Consider the following 19,517-nt stretch of genomic DNA (forward strand, 5'->3'; position numbering starts at 1 on the left):
CTGCGGTAAGGGTGTGGTTCTGCAGTAAGGGCGTGGTTCTGCAGTAAGGGTGTGGTTCTGCGGTAAGGGTGTGGTTCCGCGGTAAGGGCGTGGTTCTGCAGTAAGGGTGTGGTTCTGCGGTAAGGGCGTGGTTCTGCGGTAAGGGTGTGGTTCCGCGGTAAGGGCGTGCTTCCGCAGTAAGGGCGTGGTTCTGCGGTAAGGGTGTGGTTCTGCGGTAATGGTGTGGTTCTGCGGTAAGGGCGTGGTTCTGCGGTAAGGGCGTGGTTCTGCGGTAAGGGCGTGGTTCTGCGGTAAGGGTGTGTTCTGCGGTAAGGATGTGGTTCCGCGGTAAGGGTGTGGTTCTGCAGTAAGGGTGTGGTTCTGCAGTAAGGGTGTGGTTCTGCGGTAAGGGTGTGGTTCTGGCGTAAGGGTGTGGTTCTGCCGTAAGGGTGTGGTTCTGTGGTAAGGACGTGGTTCTGCAGTAAGGGTGTGGTTCTGCGGTAAGAGCCTTACCCCCTCGTCTCTGTCACATGGCTCCGCCCCTCCCCCCTTGCTCACGCACACAGCAGACGGGCGAATACTCGCGTGCTGAGTGAGACCTCTTTATCTCGTCCTTCAGCGTACACCTGAAGGAGAGCGTCGTCTACATATATTTCAGTTCAGATAAGGCCATATATGTGAAAACACAGATCTAACCATCTAACATACGCTGCTGTTGCATCAGTGTCTCTTAGGTGTATTTGTGGAGGTCGAATTGAAACTTACTGTACGTTATCAGGCTAGCAGGAATTCCAGAAGCATCTCTGTAGTTGCTATGGGAACTAAAACCGTGATTCCTTAAATAACTCTATAACACAATGGAGTAACTTCAATCCACATTAGAATGACATGGATCAGTGGGCAATTGTCCAAACTTTATATAGGCTTACCTTGGCTCTCAAAATAACATGCACGCATGTCCTTTAGCTTAAATTAAACAGAGTGCCCGAAACAACGTTGTGTTTGTGTCGTAATGACCTTAGACGTCACGGTGACGTTACGAGGACAGTTGGGGAAACTCTCGGCTTCAGACTCTTGTGTGGGTTGAAAGCGGACGGGTTTTTTTTTTTTGGGAAGTCCGGTGCTGGGAGTGAAACCTCCCGTTCCCGCCGGAGCCGGACCCCTGATCCCAGATCCCTGCCGGGACCGGGACAGCTCTGGCTCCAGGCCCGGCTCCGCTTGGCGCTGTGCAGCGCGGACACTGAACTGAGTACTGAGCTGATGTTTGTTTACTGTTGGGAGGCGCGCAGGAGCGCGAGCTGGGAGAATACAGATGAGCCGCCGTCTCTCCGCCCGGCCCGATAAAAACGCGGCGAAAGGCAGGCGGCGGCGGCGGCGCGAACGCTGCGGACGGCGAAGGTTACGGAGCTTCCTGTCACCCCGCCGCGGCGGTATTTCTGTCAGCGGCGTGATGGAGAAGCGCCGAGAGCCGCCAACACCGTCGCCGCCGCCGCCAACCCCGCCGCCCCCGCTCACCCCCCCCTCCCCTTCATCATCCCTTTCTTCACACCCCACGCCTCTCTTTCCACATATTTCATTGTGTCTCTCTCTCTTCACTCGTTTTTTCTCTCTCCCTCTATATTGCCCTCGCAGTCACCTTTTTTTCTCCTTGCTCTGGTGTTACTGTAGCTCTCTCTCTCATCTCTGTCCTTCACTGCTCGCTCTGCCTTCTCCTCCTCTTCCTTTTTCTGTCTGATTGCTCACGCCACTCTTTCTTTCTCTGTTGTCCCTCTCATATCTCTCTTTCTCTCCCTCTCTCATACCTCTCTCTCTCATCTCTCTCTCTCTATATATATATATGTATATCTCATATATCTCTCCCTCTCTCATACCTCTCTCTCTCATCTCTCTCTCTCTATATATATATATGTATATCTCATATCTCTCTCTCTCACTCATATCTCTCTCTCTCTCTCTCTCTCAGCTCCACTCTGATGGTGGGATTCTATGTGACCTGTCTGATTCTGCTGCTCGCGGTGATGTTCGTCACAGCGGTGTACTCCTGCTTCCGGGTGAGTCCTCCTCTTCCTCCTCTTCCTCCTCTCTCTGTTTGTTACACCACAGAACATGAGAATATCTAAGTAGCCCCAAAGCGAAACCCTGAAGAACTCAGAACTACATTTCCCAGAATGCCACGGCGGTGTGTCTTTACCCCAGAAGAGCAGGGCACATCGTAGGCAGTGCTACAATGGCGCAGTAACCGGCAGAACAGCTCAGAGTGGGCGTTGTTTACTGGGGCAATGTGAAACCAAGGAGACCTGTTTGTAGCATCATTTGAGTGGTGCGAAGTGATTGGTGGAAATGCAGTGCTTCCCAGGTCATGTGGTACAGAGTTCCATGATGGCTTCCTTGTTCCTCATTATGTTTATGCCGGATTACATGGTCTGGTTCAAGTCCTGCTCTTTTTACAATACAGGTAAAAAATTCAATAACTTTTCCTGCTGATTAAAATACATTTTCAGGTGACTGCGATGTTTCTTTTGCAATATCGAGCCTTCGGTCTTCGGCTGTTTTTGATGGCCCTGTATTTCACCTTTGTGAAGTCTTTCCTGCGTATACATTCTCCAAAATTACGGGGCTGTTTTTTTGTTGTTGAAACTCTCCATTTTTCCTCCTGGTTTAGCACCAGCCCCCCCCCCCCCTCCCCCACATCTGCACAGCGATTATTTGGGGGGGGGGGGGGTTCTGGGGCCGGTTCCAGACCTCGCTGTTGGTGTTTTGTACACTTTTCACTGTCGTGCCATATTGAGCTGTGCCCCTAGCCCCCACCCTCCCCCACCCCTCCCAAAAGGATTAGAGAAGCAAGTGTGTCCACTCTGTGTGCAGTGCTGTTAATCCGGCTGGCTCAAGTGGGCATTGTTCACCGAGGGGGGGCGAGGGGGGTGGGGGGGGGCTGTTCCCCTCGGTCTTTGAGGGGGGGGGGGGGGTGCAGGAGCTGAGGGAGCTTCAGAAGGAATCTGTTGTGCATTACACTGCGTCGCCCAGGCAACCACCAAGCTTTGCTTCGATAAGGGTTCCCCTGGAGGGTCACCGTGGGCAACGGCCGCTAACGACAGGGGATGAGATCACTGGGCCGCCATTTTGGAATCATGCTCCAGCCTTCAGGTTACAAGCCCTGCTGGTTGACCGTGAGACCACACGATGGCGCTGTAGTTCCACGCAGTGGCACTGTAGCTCCACACGGTGGCGCTGTAGTTCCACACGGGGCGGAAGCAGACGGTGTGTTGCTATGACTCCCTCGTCTGGGTGCAGACGCAGCGTTCCCTTCCGCTGATTGGGCCGTTCTGGTGGTTTTGCACCACCGCCACAGCACCACTGCTGGCATATACAGGGAAACGCCATAAACTTAAATTAGTGAAGAGTTTGTGAGTTTGTTCTATAAGCAAATAGCCTGCGAGGGATTTCAGTTATAATGTCTTATTACTGTGCGACACACTCATTTAGACAAAATTTGATTACTCGCGGGAGATTGTGGGCAGCCCTTAAATTTTATATAGCCTGATATGGAAACAGTTGCGAAATTAGAACTTTACTTTTTTGCTTTCTAGTTACTGCAGTGATCCAACTTGGGACCAAAATCAAATTGACTTCCTGCTGACTGACCAGGCAAATGAAGAGTCTGAGTTGTCGGTTGATCACCAGTATAAACCGGTATAAACCAGTTTGCCTCTCTTCTCCTCCCAGCTGTTCCCAGTGCCTCTGCAGACGCTTTCTAAAAAGATCGTCCAGTCCAGGATCAACAGCACGCTGGTGGGAGTCTTCACCATCATCCTGGTCTTTCTGTCCGCCTTCATCAACATTGTGAGTTCCCGCCTCGTCTCGCCTGTTACAGTGTCCCCATCCTTAAACACCTAAGGCCCGAAACATGCTTTCACAAAAGGAAGTATGCAAACACAGTCACTTCCTGGTACGCAGTCACTTCTTGGTACGCAGTCACTTCCTGGTACGCAGTCACTTCCTGGTACGCAAAGTTGGTTTCACGCATTGTTGCATTCTAAAATGTGTCACCTGAAAGTCTTAACCCAACGCAAAGTGCGAGCTGCAGTGTCGAGCGTCACAGCGAGGGGGCGCTATAGCAGGCAGCAACGGGATGAAGCAGTCTTCTGCAATTAGTGCTTTTTTCCGCTCAGTCTTTTCACAGCTGCTCTGTATCGCCCCCTTGAGGACTCAGGTCGTTATTGGCTCCACAGGGGGATAAGAACGCACTCTGATTATGTAGAACCGGGCCGTGCGTTTGCAGTGTGTCAGCTTTGCGTTCGCATGCTCGCGCAGGTTATGTTTCCGGCCTGACAGGTACAGCGCCGCCTGCGTTAAACACCTTACTGACACGGTGAAGTGTTGCGGGGGCTCCTGGCCGAGCGGTCGTCCTGTTCGCCGCAGCGTGCGGATCTTCCCCAGAGGTGGAGAGTGCGGGGGTCAGAAAGGCAAAGTCCCGCCATGTGTTTCTTCCGCCCGTGAACTCGGCCAGCTGATTTTTACTAATTAGCTCTACCTCCTGGCTGGAGAATTGTGCTAATTAGCACAGCCAGGTGTCTGGAACAAAATACGAGAGAGGAATTGTGCTCTCTGAACCTGGAATTTCCACCTCTGATCTTCCCCAGCCTGTTGTGTTATGCACACCGTGTCTGAGCGGGAGCTTGAGCTGGCGCAAGTGTTTGTGTCGCTGTACAGCAGCAAGCAGCTGGTCATTTAGGGACCTGCGGGCTGGCTGCCTCACACACACACACACACACACACAGGGCCCTGCGTCACACACGCACACACACACACACACACACACACACAGGGCCCTGCGTCACACACACACACACACACACACACACAGGGCTCTCCTCAGCTGGTGAAAATGAGCATTGTTTGAAGTCTATGCTCTCTCATCACTGAGAAGGTTGCAACACTGAGACGGGTCTGCAAACATAATTGTTTTCCCAAAGATTAGGAGCAAATGAAAAAGAAATGTAAACGCATGCGATATGTAGTAAAGTAGCTGTTATAGACTGATAACTAAGCAAGGATAATGAAACAAAACTTGCATGAGTGAACCCCGTCCCCTCGCCCCTGTCCCGTCCCGAGTTTGACCCCTCTCCCTGTGTGCCTCTCTTGCCTGTGTGTCCGTCCGCCAGTTCACCTGCAGCACCAGCGACATCCGCACCTGCCTGGCCCTGGAGTTCAACGTCAGCAGCGGCAGCGTCAACGCCTGCCACGTCCATAACTCCGCCCTCAACTACACCCTCCACACGCTGGAGGGGTTCTGCGGGAGCGGCTCCTTCAACTGCAACTTTCCTGAGGTGTGTAGACCCCGCCCCCTCTGGTGTAGACCCCACCCCCTCTGGTGTAGACCACACCCCATCCGGTGTAGACCCCACCCCTTCTGGTGTAGACCCCACCCCATCCGGTGTATACCCCACCCCCTCTGGTGGAGTCATGTCAAAAACAAGTTGCCGTAAAGGTATTTTTCAGAAATATCACATTGTGTTTTTACTGAATGTCGCCTGTAGTGTACGCTTCAGCACAGTAGAATATATAGTTATTCAGATTAAGACCAGATACGTATGTCCCCTACAAGGGACAAAAATGAATTGCCTGGTCTTAGTAAAGTACAGTCCCGTGTGATTTACTACACAGCACAGCTTTCTGTGGTACGAGCCCATTCTGCTTTACAATAAAGTAAAACTCAGGCCATCTCACGAGATAAGCTCCCACAAGCCACCTCTCAAATAGAGGCTCTGCCCATAAGTAATGCTCTCTCTGCACTCTCTCCCTCCCTCTCTTCCCCCCTTCTTTCCCTCTCTCTCCCTTTCTTCCTCCCTCATCCTCCATCTCTGTTTCTCCCTCACTCACTCCCTCTTTATCCCTCTCCCTCCCCCTCTTTCTCTCCCTTCTTCTCCCCTCTCTCTCCTCCTCTCTCCCTCCCTCTCCCCCCCCCTCTCCCTCCCCCCCCCCTCCCTGCAGTACTTCTCCTCCTGTGTGCTCCTGAGTCTGCTGGCCTGCTCAGTCTTCCTGCAGATCAGCAGCATTGGGAAGCTCTTCCTCATGCTCTTCATCGAGCTGCTGTACATCCTCATCCTCGAGGTGCCCGTCGTCAGCCTCTTTGACAACGTGGACCTGCTGGTGACGGCCAACGCCATGTGAGCCAACGCCTTAACCCCCCCCCCCCCCCCCCCAACTCACCTCCACCCCCCCCCAGTACACCTCCAATCTCAATCCCCCAACACACCTCCACCCCCTACTCCCACAACAGTGGCATTACATTTTAGGAAAATTACTTGGCAAGCACTCTTGTCCTGAGTGACCTACGAAAGTAGAGAACTGTGCCGTTAGTCTCCGGAACACAAAATTGCAGTTTATCCAAGGAGGCACAGGAGGCCCGTTCATAATCAATATGTGTAAAGTTAGCAAAACAAACCAACAGTTAGTATTGAACACAGAAGTGTAAATACCATCACACAGCTGACTTATCTTTATCATTACCATCCCGAGGGTAGGAGCTGGCAGCGGGAGGGTCGGGGAGCTGTGGCACCAGGCCAGCGAGGAGGGAGGGGCAGTAGACCAGACGGGAACTGCAGGGTGTGGGGGGACATTTGCCTCAGGAGTTGAAAACAGCAGTGATCCACTGGTGCACTGCATGATGGGAAACTCCTGCAGTGTTTGAATCTGCATCTCTGAATGACTCGAATGACCTTATAGGCCAGGCGTCACCTGCCGGTTTTCCCCTGGTAAGACAGAGATGGAAGGCAGCATCAGTGGATGTGTTTATCTTCCTCTGGGCTGCTCTCTGAAAGACTAATATCCTGCCACAAGGTTACCTCACACAGACCGGAGATTCATTCTGCAGGCGCAAAGCAGAGACGTTTAATTCAATTACACAGTCTTTACTCTGCTGGCGCATCGCAGTCAATGATAATGGATGTCCTCGGTAATGGATTGATGCTGCCTTGGCCTGTTCTTTTTTTTTTTTTTTTCCAAGAGGAACTCCTGTTGTTTTTATCCATTTACATAATGAAGCCAGGGATGGATGTAGCTTTTAAATCTCTGACATGCTCTCTCTCTCTCTCTCTCCTCTCTCCATCTCTCCTCTCTCTCTGTCTTCTCTTTGCAGGGAGAATGGAACATGGTGAGATGAGCTCTTGGTCATGCTACACAATGTCATATTGGTGTAATGGTAGCATTAGTGTTGAGTGAGATTGTTGTGTGTGTGCGTGTATGTGTTTGTGTGTGTGCGCATGCGTTTGTGGGTGCGTGTGTGTTTGTGTGTGTGCGTGTGTGTTTGTGTGTGTGGGTGCGTGTGTGTTTGTGTGTGTGTCTCTGTGCGTGTGTGTGTGTGTGTGTGTGTGTCTCTGTGCGTGTGTGTTTGTGTGTGTGTGTGTGTGTGCTTGTGTGTGTGTCTCTGTGCGTGTGTGTGTGTGTGCGTGTGTGTGTGTGTCTCTGTGCGTGTGTGTGTCTGTGTGTGCGCGCGCGTGTGTGTGTATGTGTCTCTGCGCGCGTGTGTGTGTGTGTATGTGTGTGCGCGTGTGTGTGTGTTTGTGTGTGTGCGCATGCGTTTGTGTGTGCGTGTGCGTGTGTGTGTGTGTCTGTGTGTGTGTGTATGTGTGTGTCTCTGTGCGTGTGTGTGTGTGTGTGTGTGTGTGCCTGTGTGTTTGTGTGTGTGTGTCTCTGTGTGTTTGTGTCTGTGCGTGTGTGTGTGTGCGCGTGTGTGTGTGTGTGTGTGTCTCTGTGCGTGTGTGTGTGTGTGTGTGTGTGCGCGTGTGTGTTTGTGTGTGTGTGTCTCTGTGTGTTTGTGTCTGTGTGTGTATGTGTGTGCGCGTGTGTGTGTGGTGTTTATCTCTCTCTCTCTCTCTGAACGGCAGCTCCGTAGAGAACTCGAGAGTTCCTCTGAAGATCGTGACGCCCGTGGTGCTGACGGTCTTCGTCCTGGCCCTCTACCTGCATGCCCAGCAGGTGGAGTCCACTGCCCGGCTGGACTTCCTGTGGAAGCTGCAGGTACGTCTGCACGTGTGCTGCGAAGACCCAGTAGCCCCGCCCATTATTTCTCGCCATTTTCTCCTGACCTCTCTACTTCCTCCGAGCATCTCCACTTTCTCCTGACATCTCTACTTCCTCCTGGCATCTCTACTTTCTCCTGACATCTCTGCTTCCTCCTGACATCTCTACTTCCTCCTGGTATCTCTACTTCCTCCTGGCATCTCTACTTTCTCCTGACATCTCTACTTTCTCCTGACATTTCTACTTCCTCCTGACATCTCTGCTTCCTCCTGACATCTCTGCTTCCTCCTGGCATCTCTACTTAATTTTAGCTCCTTTGGGGTACACTAGAAATATTCCGTTGCACAAGGTGAAGGTAGATTAAGACAGACTCTCAGGTGCTATTTTCCTCTCGCTGTGTAGGTTTCAGTGTAATGACATCGCCTGAAATAAATCTCATAAAAAGGCCGGGGATGGGGGATATTGGATTGCGATTTAGAGCTGAGAGCCATTTCTTTCAGGTCCTTACCTTTCTGCTTGTGTGCAGAGGACTTATTTAAACCTTTCATGACTGAACTTGAATAGCCGTTCAGACTGAATCATAAGGGGTTTTTAATGCCATAGAATACACCTGATTAAAAGAGGTCCTTGTACACCCTGACATTCTGGATTATTCGTTGTTCAGTTTTTCAGGATTTGTTTACTTTAAATAAGGGGTTGAATCTCAGAAAGGGTCTTATTTCCTGCTGAGTAGAAGTTCATAATGAAATACGTTCACCACCGCTTCATATGAAATCATGTAAAATGGTAAAATCTTAAGTGTGATGTGCTGAGCTTTGTGTTTAGTCATGGAAGGCCAGTGAGTGTTCACGTTCATGTTCATGAAAAACATGGCGCTCAGCCATTAAACACTCTGTCATTAACGGGTGTGAAATGAGACGTCAACAGCAAACCTGTGCCAAGCGTTCCCAAGGGAGGAGCCTGTTGTTGCATCATAGCTCTGCGGAACACGGGTTCTACCAAGCCCAGCCAATCAGGAGCGAAGTACCACGGCAGAGAGGCGGGGCACTTGTTTGACAGACATGCTGACCTCCCTCCCCCCCCCCCTCCAAACACACAGGCCATGGAGGAGATGGAGGAGCTCCAGATGGGCTGTGCTTGACTGACATGCTGACCCCCCCCCCCCCCCCCCCCCAACACAGGCCACAGAGGAGAAGGAGGAGATGGAGGAGCTCCAGATGGGCTGTGCTTGACTGACATGCTAACCTCCCCCCCCCCCCCCCCCCCCCACAGGCCACGGAGGAGAAGGAGGAGATGGAGGAGCTGCAGGCCTACAACCGGCGCCTGCTGCACAACATCCTGCCCAAGGACGTGGCGGCGCACTTCCTGGCGCGGGAGCGGCGCAACGACGAGCTGTACTACCAGTCCTGCGAGTGCGTGGCCGTCATGTTCGCCTCCATCAGCAACTTCTCCGAGTTCTACGTGGAGCTGGAGGCCAACAACGAGGGCGTGGAGTGCCTGAGGCTGCTCAACGAGATCATCGCCGACTTCGACGAGGTAGCGCCGCGCGTAGCGCCCTGTGTAGCGCTGCGTGTGTGTGTCTGTCTGTGTGTGTGTGTGTGTGTGTGTGAGTGTGTGTGTGTGTGTGTGTCTGCATGTAGCACTGTGTGTCTGTGTGTGTGTGTGTGTGTGTGTCTGTGTGTGTGTAGCGCTGCGCATAGCGCCTTGTGTAGCACTGTGTGTACAGCTGTGTGTCTGTGTGTGTCTGTGTGTGTGTGTCTGTGTGTGTCTGCGTGTGTGTGTCTGTCTGTGTGTGTCTGTGTGTGTAGCGCTGCGCGTAGCGCCTTGTGTATCGCTGTGTGTGTCTGTGTGTGTGTGTCTGTGTGTCTGTGTGTGTCTGTGTGTACAGCTGTGTGTCTGCATTCTGTTCCATAGCCTGAACTGCTCATGTACAATCAGTTTCTCTTCAGTCAGGTTCTCCCCAGCGCTCAGTCAGACTGACTTATCTCCCCCACTTCCTCACTCCTCCTCGCTTCCCCCTTCTCTTTCTCTCACTGTCTATTCCCTCTCTTCCCATTCTCTTCCCTCTGTCTCTCTCTCCTCCCCCTCCCTTCCTCACCTCCCCCTTCTCTCTCTCCATCCCCTCTCTCCTCGTCCTCCCTCTCTCCCCCACCCCCACCCCTCCCTCCCCTCTCCAGATCATCAGCGAGGACCAGTTCCGGCAGCTGGAGAAGATAAAGACCATCGGCAGCACGTACATGGCGGCGTCGGGCCTGAACGACTCCACGTACGACCGGGCGGGGCGCACGCACATCCGCGCGCTGGCCGACTACGCCATGCGGCTCATGGACCAGATGAAGTACATCAACGAGCACTCCTTCAACAACTTCAAGATGAAGATAGGTGAGGGAGGGAGGGCCCCCCGATTGGCTGGGAGCCGCGCGTGGGGGCGGAGCCTCGCTGACCGTGTGTCTGTCCGTGCGTCCGCAGGGCTGAACATGGGCCCCGTGGTGGCGGGCGTCATCGGGGCGCGGAAGCCGCAGTACGACATCTGGGGGAACACGGTGAACGTGGCGAGCCGCATGGACAGCACCGGCGTCCCGGAGCGCATACAGGTACACACCTGTACATACACACACATACACACCTGTACATACACCTGTACATACACATACACACCTGTACATACACACACCTGTACATACACACACACCTGTGTACATATACACACTCATACACACCTGTACACACACACATACACACCTGTACATACACACATACACACCTGTGTACATATACACACACATACACACACACCTGTACACACACACATACACACCTGTGTACACACACACACACACACACATACACACACACATACACACATACACACCTGTACACACACACACACACATACACACCTGTACACACACACACACACATACACACCTGTACACACACACACACACATACACACCTGTACACACACACACACCTGCGTACATATACACACACATACACCTGTACACACACACATACACACCTGTACACACACACACACCTGCGTACATATACACACACATACACCTGTGTACACACACACACACACACCTGCGTACACACACACATACACACACACGTGTGCGCACACGCACAGACAAATACACACACTTGCGCGAGCACATATACACACGCACACATACACACACACTCACACACACGCGCACATATACGCATATACTCACACACACGCACACTAGCACACACACTCACATGCATGCACACACGCACACACACTTGCACGCACGCATAGACACACACATATATGCACGCACACACAGACACACACACACATAAGCACACACTCTCATGTTGGCAGTTCTGTTTTATTTAGGAGTGTGGAGGTCCAGCCTTTCTCTTTGAATATCATTGTAAGCGTTATCGAGTGGCATGGGGGAAAAAGTCATAGAAAGTCCAACTTCTCACTGTCCTTGAAAAGCAGTGGGAAGTTTCCAAATCTAAAGAAGATTAATTCATTCCTTTTGCTTTTACAGCTAATGAAATATGTCCATTTTTCAAGCTAAATTGCTTTCTGTAGGTGATTTAGAATCAAGTCTATTAGCAATGACTGTGTGCTGATGCTTTTTTTCTCAATGGCTGCGACTAAAAGACATTAAATACTGTTATTCGCTGCCAAGATTCCCTACAAGCGTCTGTCTGTGTAAGCACAAATTATTTTAAAAGTAAGAGGCTAAGATGCTAAATGTACTGCTTGAACACAGAACACCCCTGAACACCCCTGCAATTCCATCTTCCAGGTAGCCCAATTTTGCGAATTGGACTATTCCAATAGATTTCAAAAGATTTTCTTTTTAAAGCGCTATCAAGTGTGAATCATCACATAATTTGAGATCTTGTATTGCAGCATGTGAATGTGAGGCAGGCCGTTCAGTTCCTCAGGGACTACTAATTATTTACCAAATGCTAAATATCACAATTTTGGATGCAAGTAGAGTTACCTGCCATTACTGGTCAAAAGACGCTTGTAAAAACCTTCTGGATATGATTGTGTAAATGAATGCATCATTCCACTGAGACGGAATTTGATTGAACGTGTCCTCATGCCTTGCATGCTAACCTCTCTCTGTCAGGTGACCACGGACCTGTACCAGGTACTGAACTCCTATAACTACACGCTGGAGTGCCGCGGCGTGGTGAAGGTCAAAGGTAAAGGCGAAATGATGACTTACTTCCTGAACGGGGGTCCGCCCAGCAGCTAACACCCGATTGGACGTCGGCGTTCTGTGGGCGTGGCTCCGATGGCGGAGCAGGCCAGGGACCTATCTGGCGCTGGGACCTGGAGGAGGCTGTGTGACTGACACAGGCATGCTCCGCCCCCGTGACACTTGGGTAACACCCCTCTAACCGCAGTGACCTGCCAATCGTTGGATCAGGAAGGAAGGAGGCCCCGCCCCTCTGCTGAGGCGGGACACCGATGGGGGCGTGGCCAGGTTATCTGAAGAGACCAAAGAAATTCTACAGACTTGCTGCACAGACGCACGCGCGCACACACACACGCGCACACACACCACACACGCGCACACACAGACACACGCGCACACACACACACACACAGGCTGGCAAACTGATAAACCCTCGCACGTTTCCTCGGTTTCTACAGACGAGAGAGGAAATCGATGCTCCCCGTCGGTCTCGGGCCGATCTTCAAACGCAGCGCTAGACGCAGGGAGGCGCTCCGCCATTTTCCCTCAAACGCTTCCCGCCGCAGGAGGAAGCCTGCAGGAAGGACCGTGAGACGCACATACACACGCAGAACAGTGTGTGTGTGTATATGCAAATGGTCCGTGTACACACAGTCTCGTCCTCTTTGTACGCTGTCGGGTGGTACAGTAACCGCGATGTCAAATCCGCGTGTGTGTGTGTGTGTGTGTGGGTGTGTGTGGGTGCAGGCCTACTCTTAAACAAAATGGCGCACGGTGTCTCAGACGTCATCAGCCCGTTGTGAACCACTCTCCTGGGCTCAGCGTTTTACCGTCAGACACAAACACGCTTGTGCTCGGGGTGGAGGAGGAGTAGCCGGTGTGGACCCAGTCGGGGGTCTGAGTCACCGGTTTAAACCGGGCTGTCCCGCACTCTTTCACAGCCCCCCTCCCCCACACGCAAACTGAAGACACTTTCAGATACAAAAAAAAGTCGATGTAAAGAAGCTTCTTTTTGTATTTTTTATTTTTTTTTGTTTTTTTTGTTATTTTGTATTTTGACTCCAAAAACAAAATCTAGCAGATATTTGAGATTCTATATTTTGTACAATAATATAGTAGAGAGAATTGTATAAGCACCAGTGTGTATTTGGATGTACATAGGTGACAGAATTGTATTGCAATCATTGCTGTGTTATTTTGAGGAGGGGGGGGGTGGTGGTCCATTTTTTTTGGGGGGGGGGGGGTGTATGAAGCAGTCTCAGAGTGAGCACAGGACCTCCCCCTGTCAGCTTGAATGTGCTTTTTAAAGAAAACGTTTATTTTGGACTGCGGCTCCTTCAGACTGCTGCTGTTGCCGGGGGCGATGAGAACGACAGCGAATCGAAATGCAGACGTGCGGAATCAGACCCGGCGAGTCGATCGCGGTGTCGGTTCCGGTTCCGGTTGCTTCTGCGTGTCTTACGGGCGTTCGCTGGGGTTCCCTAGCCAGGCCCTGTTTCGGGGGGGGGGGTTGACTCTTAATCAAAGCTGTTTTATTTGCACTGCGCTGTAGGTCCACCCCCAGACCCCCCCACAGGTGGATCAGATGGTACGACCCGATGAATGTGCAAACTTCTCCAGAAAGAGGCCTTTCTGCGGACCCCCCCCATACCCCCCCCCCCCCCCCCCAAAGCTCCGGTCCTGTAGCCTTGAATCAGCCCATTTTATGCATCAGTGTTACAATCCTGCAAAACAAGGCCCCACGTGCAGTCCACCTGCACGGGGAAGAAAAACAAACGTGATATGTCAATATGTGGTCAAATATGAAATAGAGAATATAAAGAATATTTATTTTTTTGATGTGCCAAGATAGGGAACCCATCTTAAAAAATCGTATCGCGTGTTGCCACTGTCGTGTGTGACCTCTGTCCAGCAGCTGTGTGAAGAATACAAGCCCCAGAAGGCCGTAGGGGTACGCTGGGGTTTTTTTTTTGTTTGTTTTGTATTCACCTTAAAATCAGGAACCAGTTTAGACCCAAGAACCCAGGTCAGGGGAGTTTGTTTGGTAACCAGCTGCGTTGTGTGTGAAAGCCAGCAGACGCTGGCTCTGCAGGACCCTGCGGTGGGTTGGTTTGCCTTTTTTTTAACACTAGTCTGTCATATGTGCATAAAATTACACATGAGTCGAGCACTTTTTAAATACCTGAAGGTACATCTTGACGAATTTGAAACATCATTTGGTTTTAGTTTTTTTATAAGGGTCAGTTTCATTGTTGGCATTTATTTGACCTTATTTTTCTCCCTTTTTAACGGAATCACATTTATGTGGCTGTGTTATCTTTTAAAACATGTCCAGACATGTTTTGTTGGCGATGATGGTTCATTGGTTGCTGTCTCACATTCCAAAAGGAAATATTAATTGCATAGATGTGAAGGTACGGGAATGTGGGCAGGTTCAAAGCAGTTTGACTATACCAAAAAAACAAAAACATTTTAGTGGCTTCTCATTCTGTTAAAAATGTTGGCCTGCCATGCTTTCAAAATCACTCTTTGTCACCTTGCTATTTCACTTTCTGGAAGGTATCGGCACCGAAGCTTTTCTTGTTGCCATATTGTTTCGTTTTTTTCTTGCTCATTTTCTCGCTGTGAATGGAATGTGTTGCTGATGTTATGAAGTGAATCGTGTTCTTTCTGGTGCACAGCAGTGCAGCGTAGCTTCCTGTCCGACACTAACCACACAAACGTTAATAACGCTGACACAGCGAAACGGTACAGTGGCAGGGATGTAATAAGGCTGGAGTTTTAAAAAAGATTTTTTTTACCACCCCCCCCCCAAACAACATTAAATACGGGAGTTTTAAGTTTAATTTCCCCTTTTCTTAAATCTGAATATACACAAATATGAGTTGATTTCCCGTGGGTGGGTCATTGCTGTTTGGGGAGAGGGTGCAGGCAGTGTGCACATGGACTGCCCTGCTCTCCCTCTCTCCTGTATTTTATGAAGGATGCGTTCTGATCGTGCTCTCAGTGGGATGTGTGTCAGAAACAGAGGAAGACCCTGGCGTGTTTTTATAGGGGCAGATCTGTAAATGCAGACCGCACAGAACACAGACTACTGTTCATCTGCACTCACCCACCATTTTAAAACACTATGATGGTTTTTTTTTCTTGTTGTTCTTTTTTTTTTTTTTTTACATCAAAATAAACAATTATGTTAAACATGCTGAGGATTATCATCTGTAATATTGTGCATATTATGTTATATGAGGTCGCTGTATTTCATACTTTCACAGTATGAAAATTTACATTCATCTTCCTTGGACATGCACAAAAAGAAGAAAAAAGAATATTCCTTTCTGAAGGACTGCATGGTGAGGTTGATCTTCTTGGTCCCCGCCTCTTAATCAGAAACATTAATGATGTCACAGCAAAGATAATTAATGTAGATCAAGGTAATTCCATGAACACCGTAAAGTTCCATTTCTTTGTCTCTGTAGATAATTGACTGAAGATTAATAAGGAATTGACTTTCCACTGAACCTGCTCAGTGTGTGCTCCAGTAATGAGTATGTTTGTTATAATGAGGGTTTGGTGCTCATTTTGGACACCTGCTGCTCTCTAATGTGCATCACAATGAACAGTGTGATGAAGACAGTTGATTGGGTGTCCAACATTGACAATTTGAGTAGGTCCCCGCCCACAAAAAAAAGGCAACAACTCCTGATCAGAGCTGAAAAAGGCTAGCATTAGTAGAGTCAGGTGTGCCAAATTAGGGTTAAAATGAAAACCTACAGGACGGTAGATCTCCAGGAGCAGGGTTGAGGCAGCCCAGGTGTAATGGATCTTTATCAGATTGATTAATCAGCCTGGAGTGGTGGCAGATAAAAATAAATGCTGGAGAGTTTCTGCCTCAGTTTAGGGGTCAGAGAGCAGCAGCCAGTCAGTCAGGATCCACAACGGTTCTGCTTCTGGGGCCTTCTCAGATCTAACAAGTTCATTACACCATTTGGGTTATGTGACCCTACACCTGTCGAGTCATCTACTGGCTGAAGAGTTTGTCTGGACTTCTATAGATCTCCAGGACCCTGATTTATGCAGCAGGATTACTGAGTTAGCTGGATTACTGAGTTAGCTGGATTACTGAGTTAGCTGGATTACTGAGTTAGCTGGATTACTGAATTAGCTGGATTACTGAGTTAGCAGGATTACTGAGTTAGCTGGATTACTGAGTTAGCTGGATTACTGAGTTAGCAGGATTACTGAGTTAGCTGGATTACTGAGTTAGCAGGATTACTGAGTTAGCAGGATTACTGAGTTAGCTGGATTACTGAGTTAGCAGGATTACTGAGTTAGCTGGATTACTGAGTTAGCTGGATTACTGAGTTAGCTGGATTACTGAGTTAGCTGGATGACTGCACTGAGGAAAACCCAGAACAGCTCTTTTTTTTTACTTCAGTCCATGTTCCAGATTTGGGACAGTTCCAGGGTTTACTCAGCGCAGTTATCCGGCTAATTTATTAATCCTGTTTTGTGAAACATGGCCCAAGGCCCAGATCGCTTAGAGTGGAAGGTAGGGATTTATTTTCAAAAAATAATACTAATAAAAAAAATATCTGTAGAATGGCTTCAGGTACACATGAATACTGCTCTTCAGTGGAGAAGCGACTAAAATAGATTTGTCAGACTAACTAATTTCCTGATTGCTGTACTCTGTGTGTGTCCGGAAATTTCTTTATTGTGATATAACAAACTGTTTTACATCCAATTTTGCTCTGTGAGATCTGGTGCAAGACGGTTGGCTTGGGCTACATGGCCAATCTCTTTCAGCTACTTGAAAATGAGTACATTACGTGCAATTTGACTCGACAAGGGAAGCGCAGAAATCATATCTCATATAATATTAATATGTGGTGACAGTTATATGGAAACGCAAGTTATATTATTTGCACCAATATATAGTAATAAAGGTGCTGATGCCGAATCTATTAAAGGAGATGGAAGCAAAATTGAGGCCTTAGTTTCAGTTGAAATGGATTCAGAAAAAAAATAATTTATGGGAAGATGTCGTTGTAGCTATTCGAGGATGTCTTTCCATATTAACGGAAATCTGGTTGTTCAATGTTTTAATTTGAGCACTTCGGGTTATCTCCAGCAGGGGGCAGTAATGATCTATTAGTGAAATCATGACTGGCTGGCTGGAAACAATATCAGCTTTTATCCAAGCGATCGAGAGAAAAAATGACTTAAAAAAAAAAAAAAATAACATCAAATTCACACCTATGAAATTAAAGGCATCCCAATTGAGCTTTGTTCCGCAGACTAAAAGGTCACTGCTGTCCATAAAAATGTGTGATGAAGTCTTCCTTATTACGACTACTAATGGATGTGCACCGAGGAAACTCGTATACCCACACGTGCAGTAATTAGGGCGAGGGCAGCCTTTTCTACTTCATACTTACCAAAACGGGGCCATGCCGACGAACGTGAAGGAAATACCGAAAAGTACCTCGTATTCCGGTGAGGTTTTGATGTGCAAATGGAGCTCCGGTTAACGCTCCGGTAGACTGGCCCTATTGTACTGCGAGAGAGGCGTGCTCGCACAGAAGTGCCGCTCCACTGAGGAGAGCTCCGGGTCAAAGCGGATTTCATTCAAAGACTTACCGCAAGTGAAAAGTGAGGTTGTCTAAAATGGCCGCCACAGGTAAGGACAAACGCTAAGCAAATTATGTAAATATAGGCAAGTTAACTCTGGTGATGACAAGCACTATTTTTAATGGCCTTACATGAATTGCATACGGTGCTAGATAGCAGTTTGTGGGTAAAGGGTGAGCACTAGGTACCCTTCAGTGGTAGGAAAATTGCGAGCATTGTTTGGCTGAAAGGCCTGTTCTCGTCGTGCTGTGTTGTGTATGGGTTCAGGAAATATTAAATGCTGAGAAGCTGGAAATGATAGACCACAGAAGTGGGCAAGCGGATTTCCCAAGTTTACCGAGCCGAAAGAAACGAACTCTTACAGTATAACGTACCGGATTTTATTATCAACCTCTGCTCACTCAGACAGTAACAGCACCAGTTCCACCGCGCGCGCGGGCCTTTTGTGCTGCTCCCACATACTGACGTTCCACACGTCTGATCCGCACCATTTTCAGCGGCAGCGCTTCGCCGCGGTCACACAATGAATGCAAGCGATAGTATCTGACCCAGATTTAAAGTTGCTGAATCGAATCAAGGGCTACACGTGCTAACAGTCCTGACGAAGTGTCGATGAGACCCTCTACTGTTCAGCTCTCGTACGCTCCTGGCTTTTGAATTTTTTTTTTCTTTTACTTCCCATATTTTGCACTGCCCTCAAATATCGATTTCTATCGGACGCGCAATTTGATGCGCGCTGAAGTGCTGTCACGCGGCACGGCAGCAGCGTAGGAGAGCTCTTCTGGGATATGATCGAGGCTCCGATGAGCACGAATCATTAAGGTTCAGCGGTGGCATAACCGGGAAAGTAAATGGAAAATCTAAACTGGTCATTTTAAATAAAACCGGTTTCAAAAAGTATAGGCTATATATTTATCACACAAACGGATAATCGCTGACAGGTCTGTAGGTCCAGATGAACAAGGGCGAGCGTTAAATTCGCAAACGCAACTGAACGTCCACACATCTTTACCGTACAGTAGGCTGTATGTTCTTCTGGGAGCACAGTGCCCATCCCACATTGATTAAGGTGTCCATACCTGGTTCTCGAGGTCTCCATCTAGCTGACGGAAACCTGGAACAAGCAGTGATTTCCTACCCTCAGCCGCATCCGCTGTGACATTAAGCAATTAATTTGGAGTCGGGACAAATCAATCACCAGTGGTGGACACCGCAAGGTTAGAGTTTGCATTTAAAGTTTTCCAAGTTAGGATCTGTGCCGTTCTTGTTTGTGCATTCAAGTAAAGTGCACCTGTGTGTATTTATACTTCCTGGAGAAAAAAACGGCCTCAGTCGTGCGCGAGCGCGCAGAAATGACATGTCTCACTCACAGCATTTCCGTTCAAATATCGCTCAAAATAGAGCATAATTTCACAAACTTCCTACTGCTTTCCACTCGGCGTCATCCATCTCCTTTAAAAGGCAGAGATCAGGAACAAAAGATCGACGGTGGAACATTAGGCCTTTGAATCACTGGCCCTGATTATCTGAAGAAAATTACTTTCTAATAACATGAGCAATGATGTCAGCACAGTAATCCACTTCTGCTGAATGTCTGTTTGAGAAAAATAGCAAAATCAGTCAGCTGGCTCAGGGGCTTTAATGTGCCAACAGTGGGAGGGGGAAGGGGGGGGGGGGTCTTTG

General features: G+C 49.1%; 1 protein-coding gene across 1 annotated transcript in view; it reads left to right on the forward strand.

Annotated features, from left to right (window-relative positions):
* The window catches only part of adcy5 (adenylate cyclase 5), a 92,698-nt gene extending 77,715 nt beyond the window's left edge, over positions 1 to 14,983 (forward strand). Inside the window, exons 5-14 of the mRNA XM_035409462.1 lie at positions 1,905 to 2,030; positions 3,703 to 3,819; positions 5,142 to 5,306; positions 5,971 to 6,146; positions 7,118 to 7,132; positions 7,866 to 7,998; positions 9,274 to 9,537; positions 10,179 to 10,383; positions 10,471 to 10,595; positions 12,132 to 14,983. Of these exons, the coding sequence (XP_035265353.1) occupies positions 1,905 to 2,030; positions 3,703 to 3,819; positions 5,142 to 5,306; positions 5,971 to 6,146; positions 7,118 to 7,132; positions 7,866 to 7,998; positions 9,274 to 9,537; positions 10,179 to 10,383; positions 10,471 to 10,595; positions 12,132 to 12,260 (1,455 nt within the window). The 3' untranslated portion in view covers positions 12,261 to 14,983. The remainder of the gene's footprint in view (positions 1 to 1,904; positions 2,031 to 3,702; positions 3,820 to 5,141; positions 5,307 to 5,970; positions 6,147 to 7,117; positions 7,133 to 7,865; positions 7,999 to 9,273; positions 9,538 to 10,178; positions 10,384 to 10,470; positions 10,596 to 12,131) is intronic.
* The last annotated feature ends 4,534 nt before the right edge of the window (positions 14,984 to 19,517 follow it).

The sequence above is a fragment of the Anguilla anguilla genome, chromosome 3 (assembly GCF_013347855.1).
Source record: "Anguilla anguilla isolate fAngAng1 chromosome 3, fAngAng1.pri, whole genome shotgun sequence".
Classification (NCBI taxonomy): domain Eukaryota; kingdom Metazoa; phylum Chordata; class Actinopteri; order Anguilliformes; family Anguillidae; genus Anguilla; species Anguilla anguilla.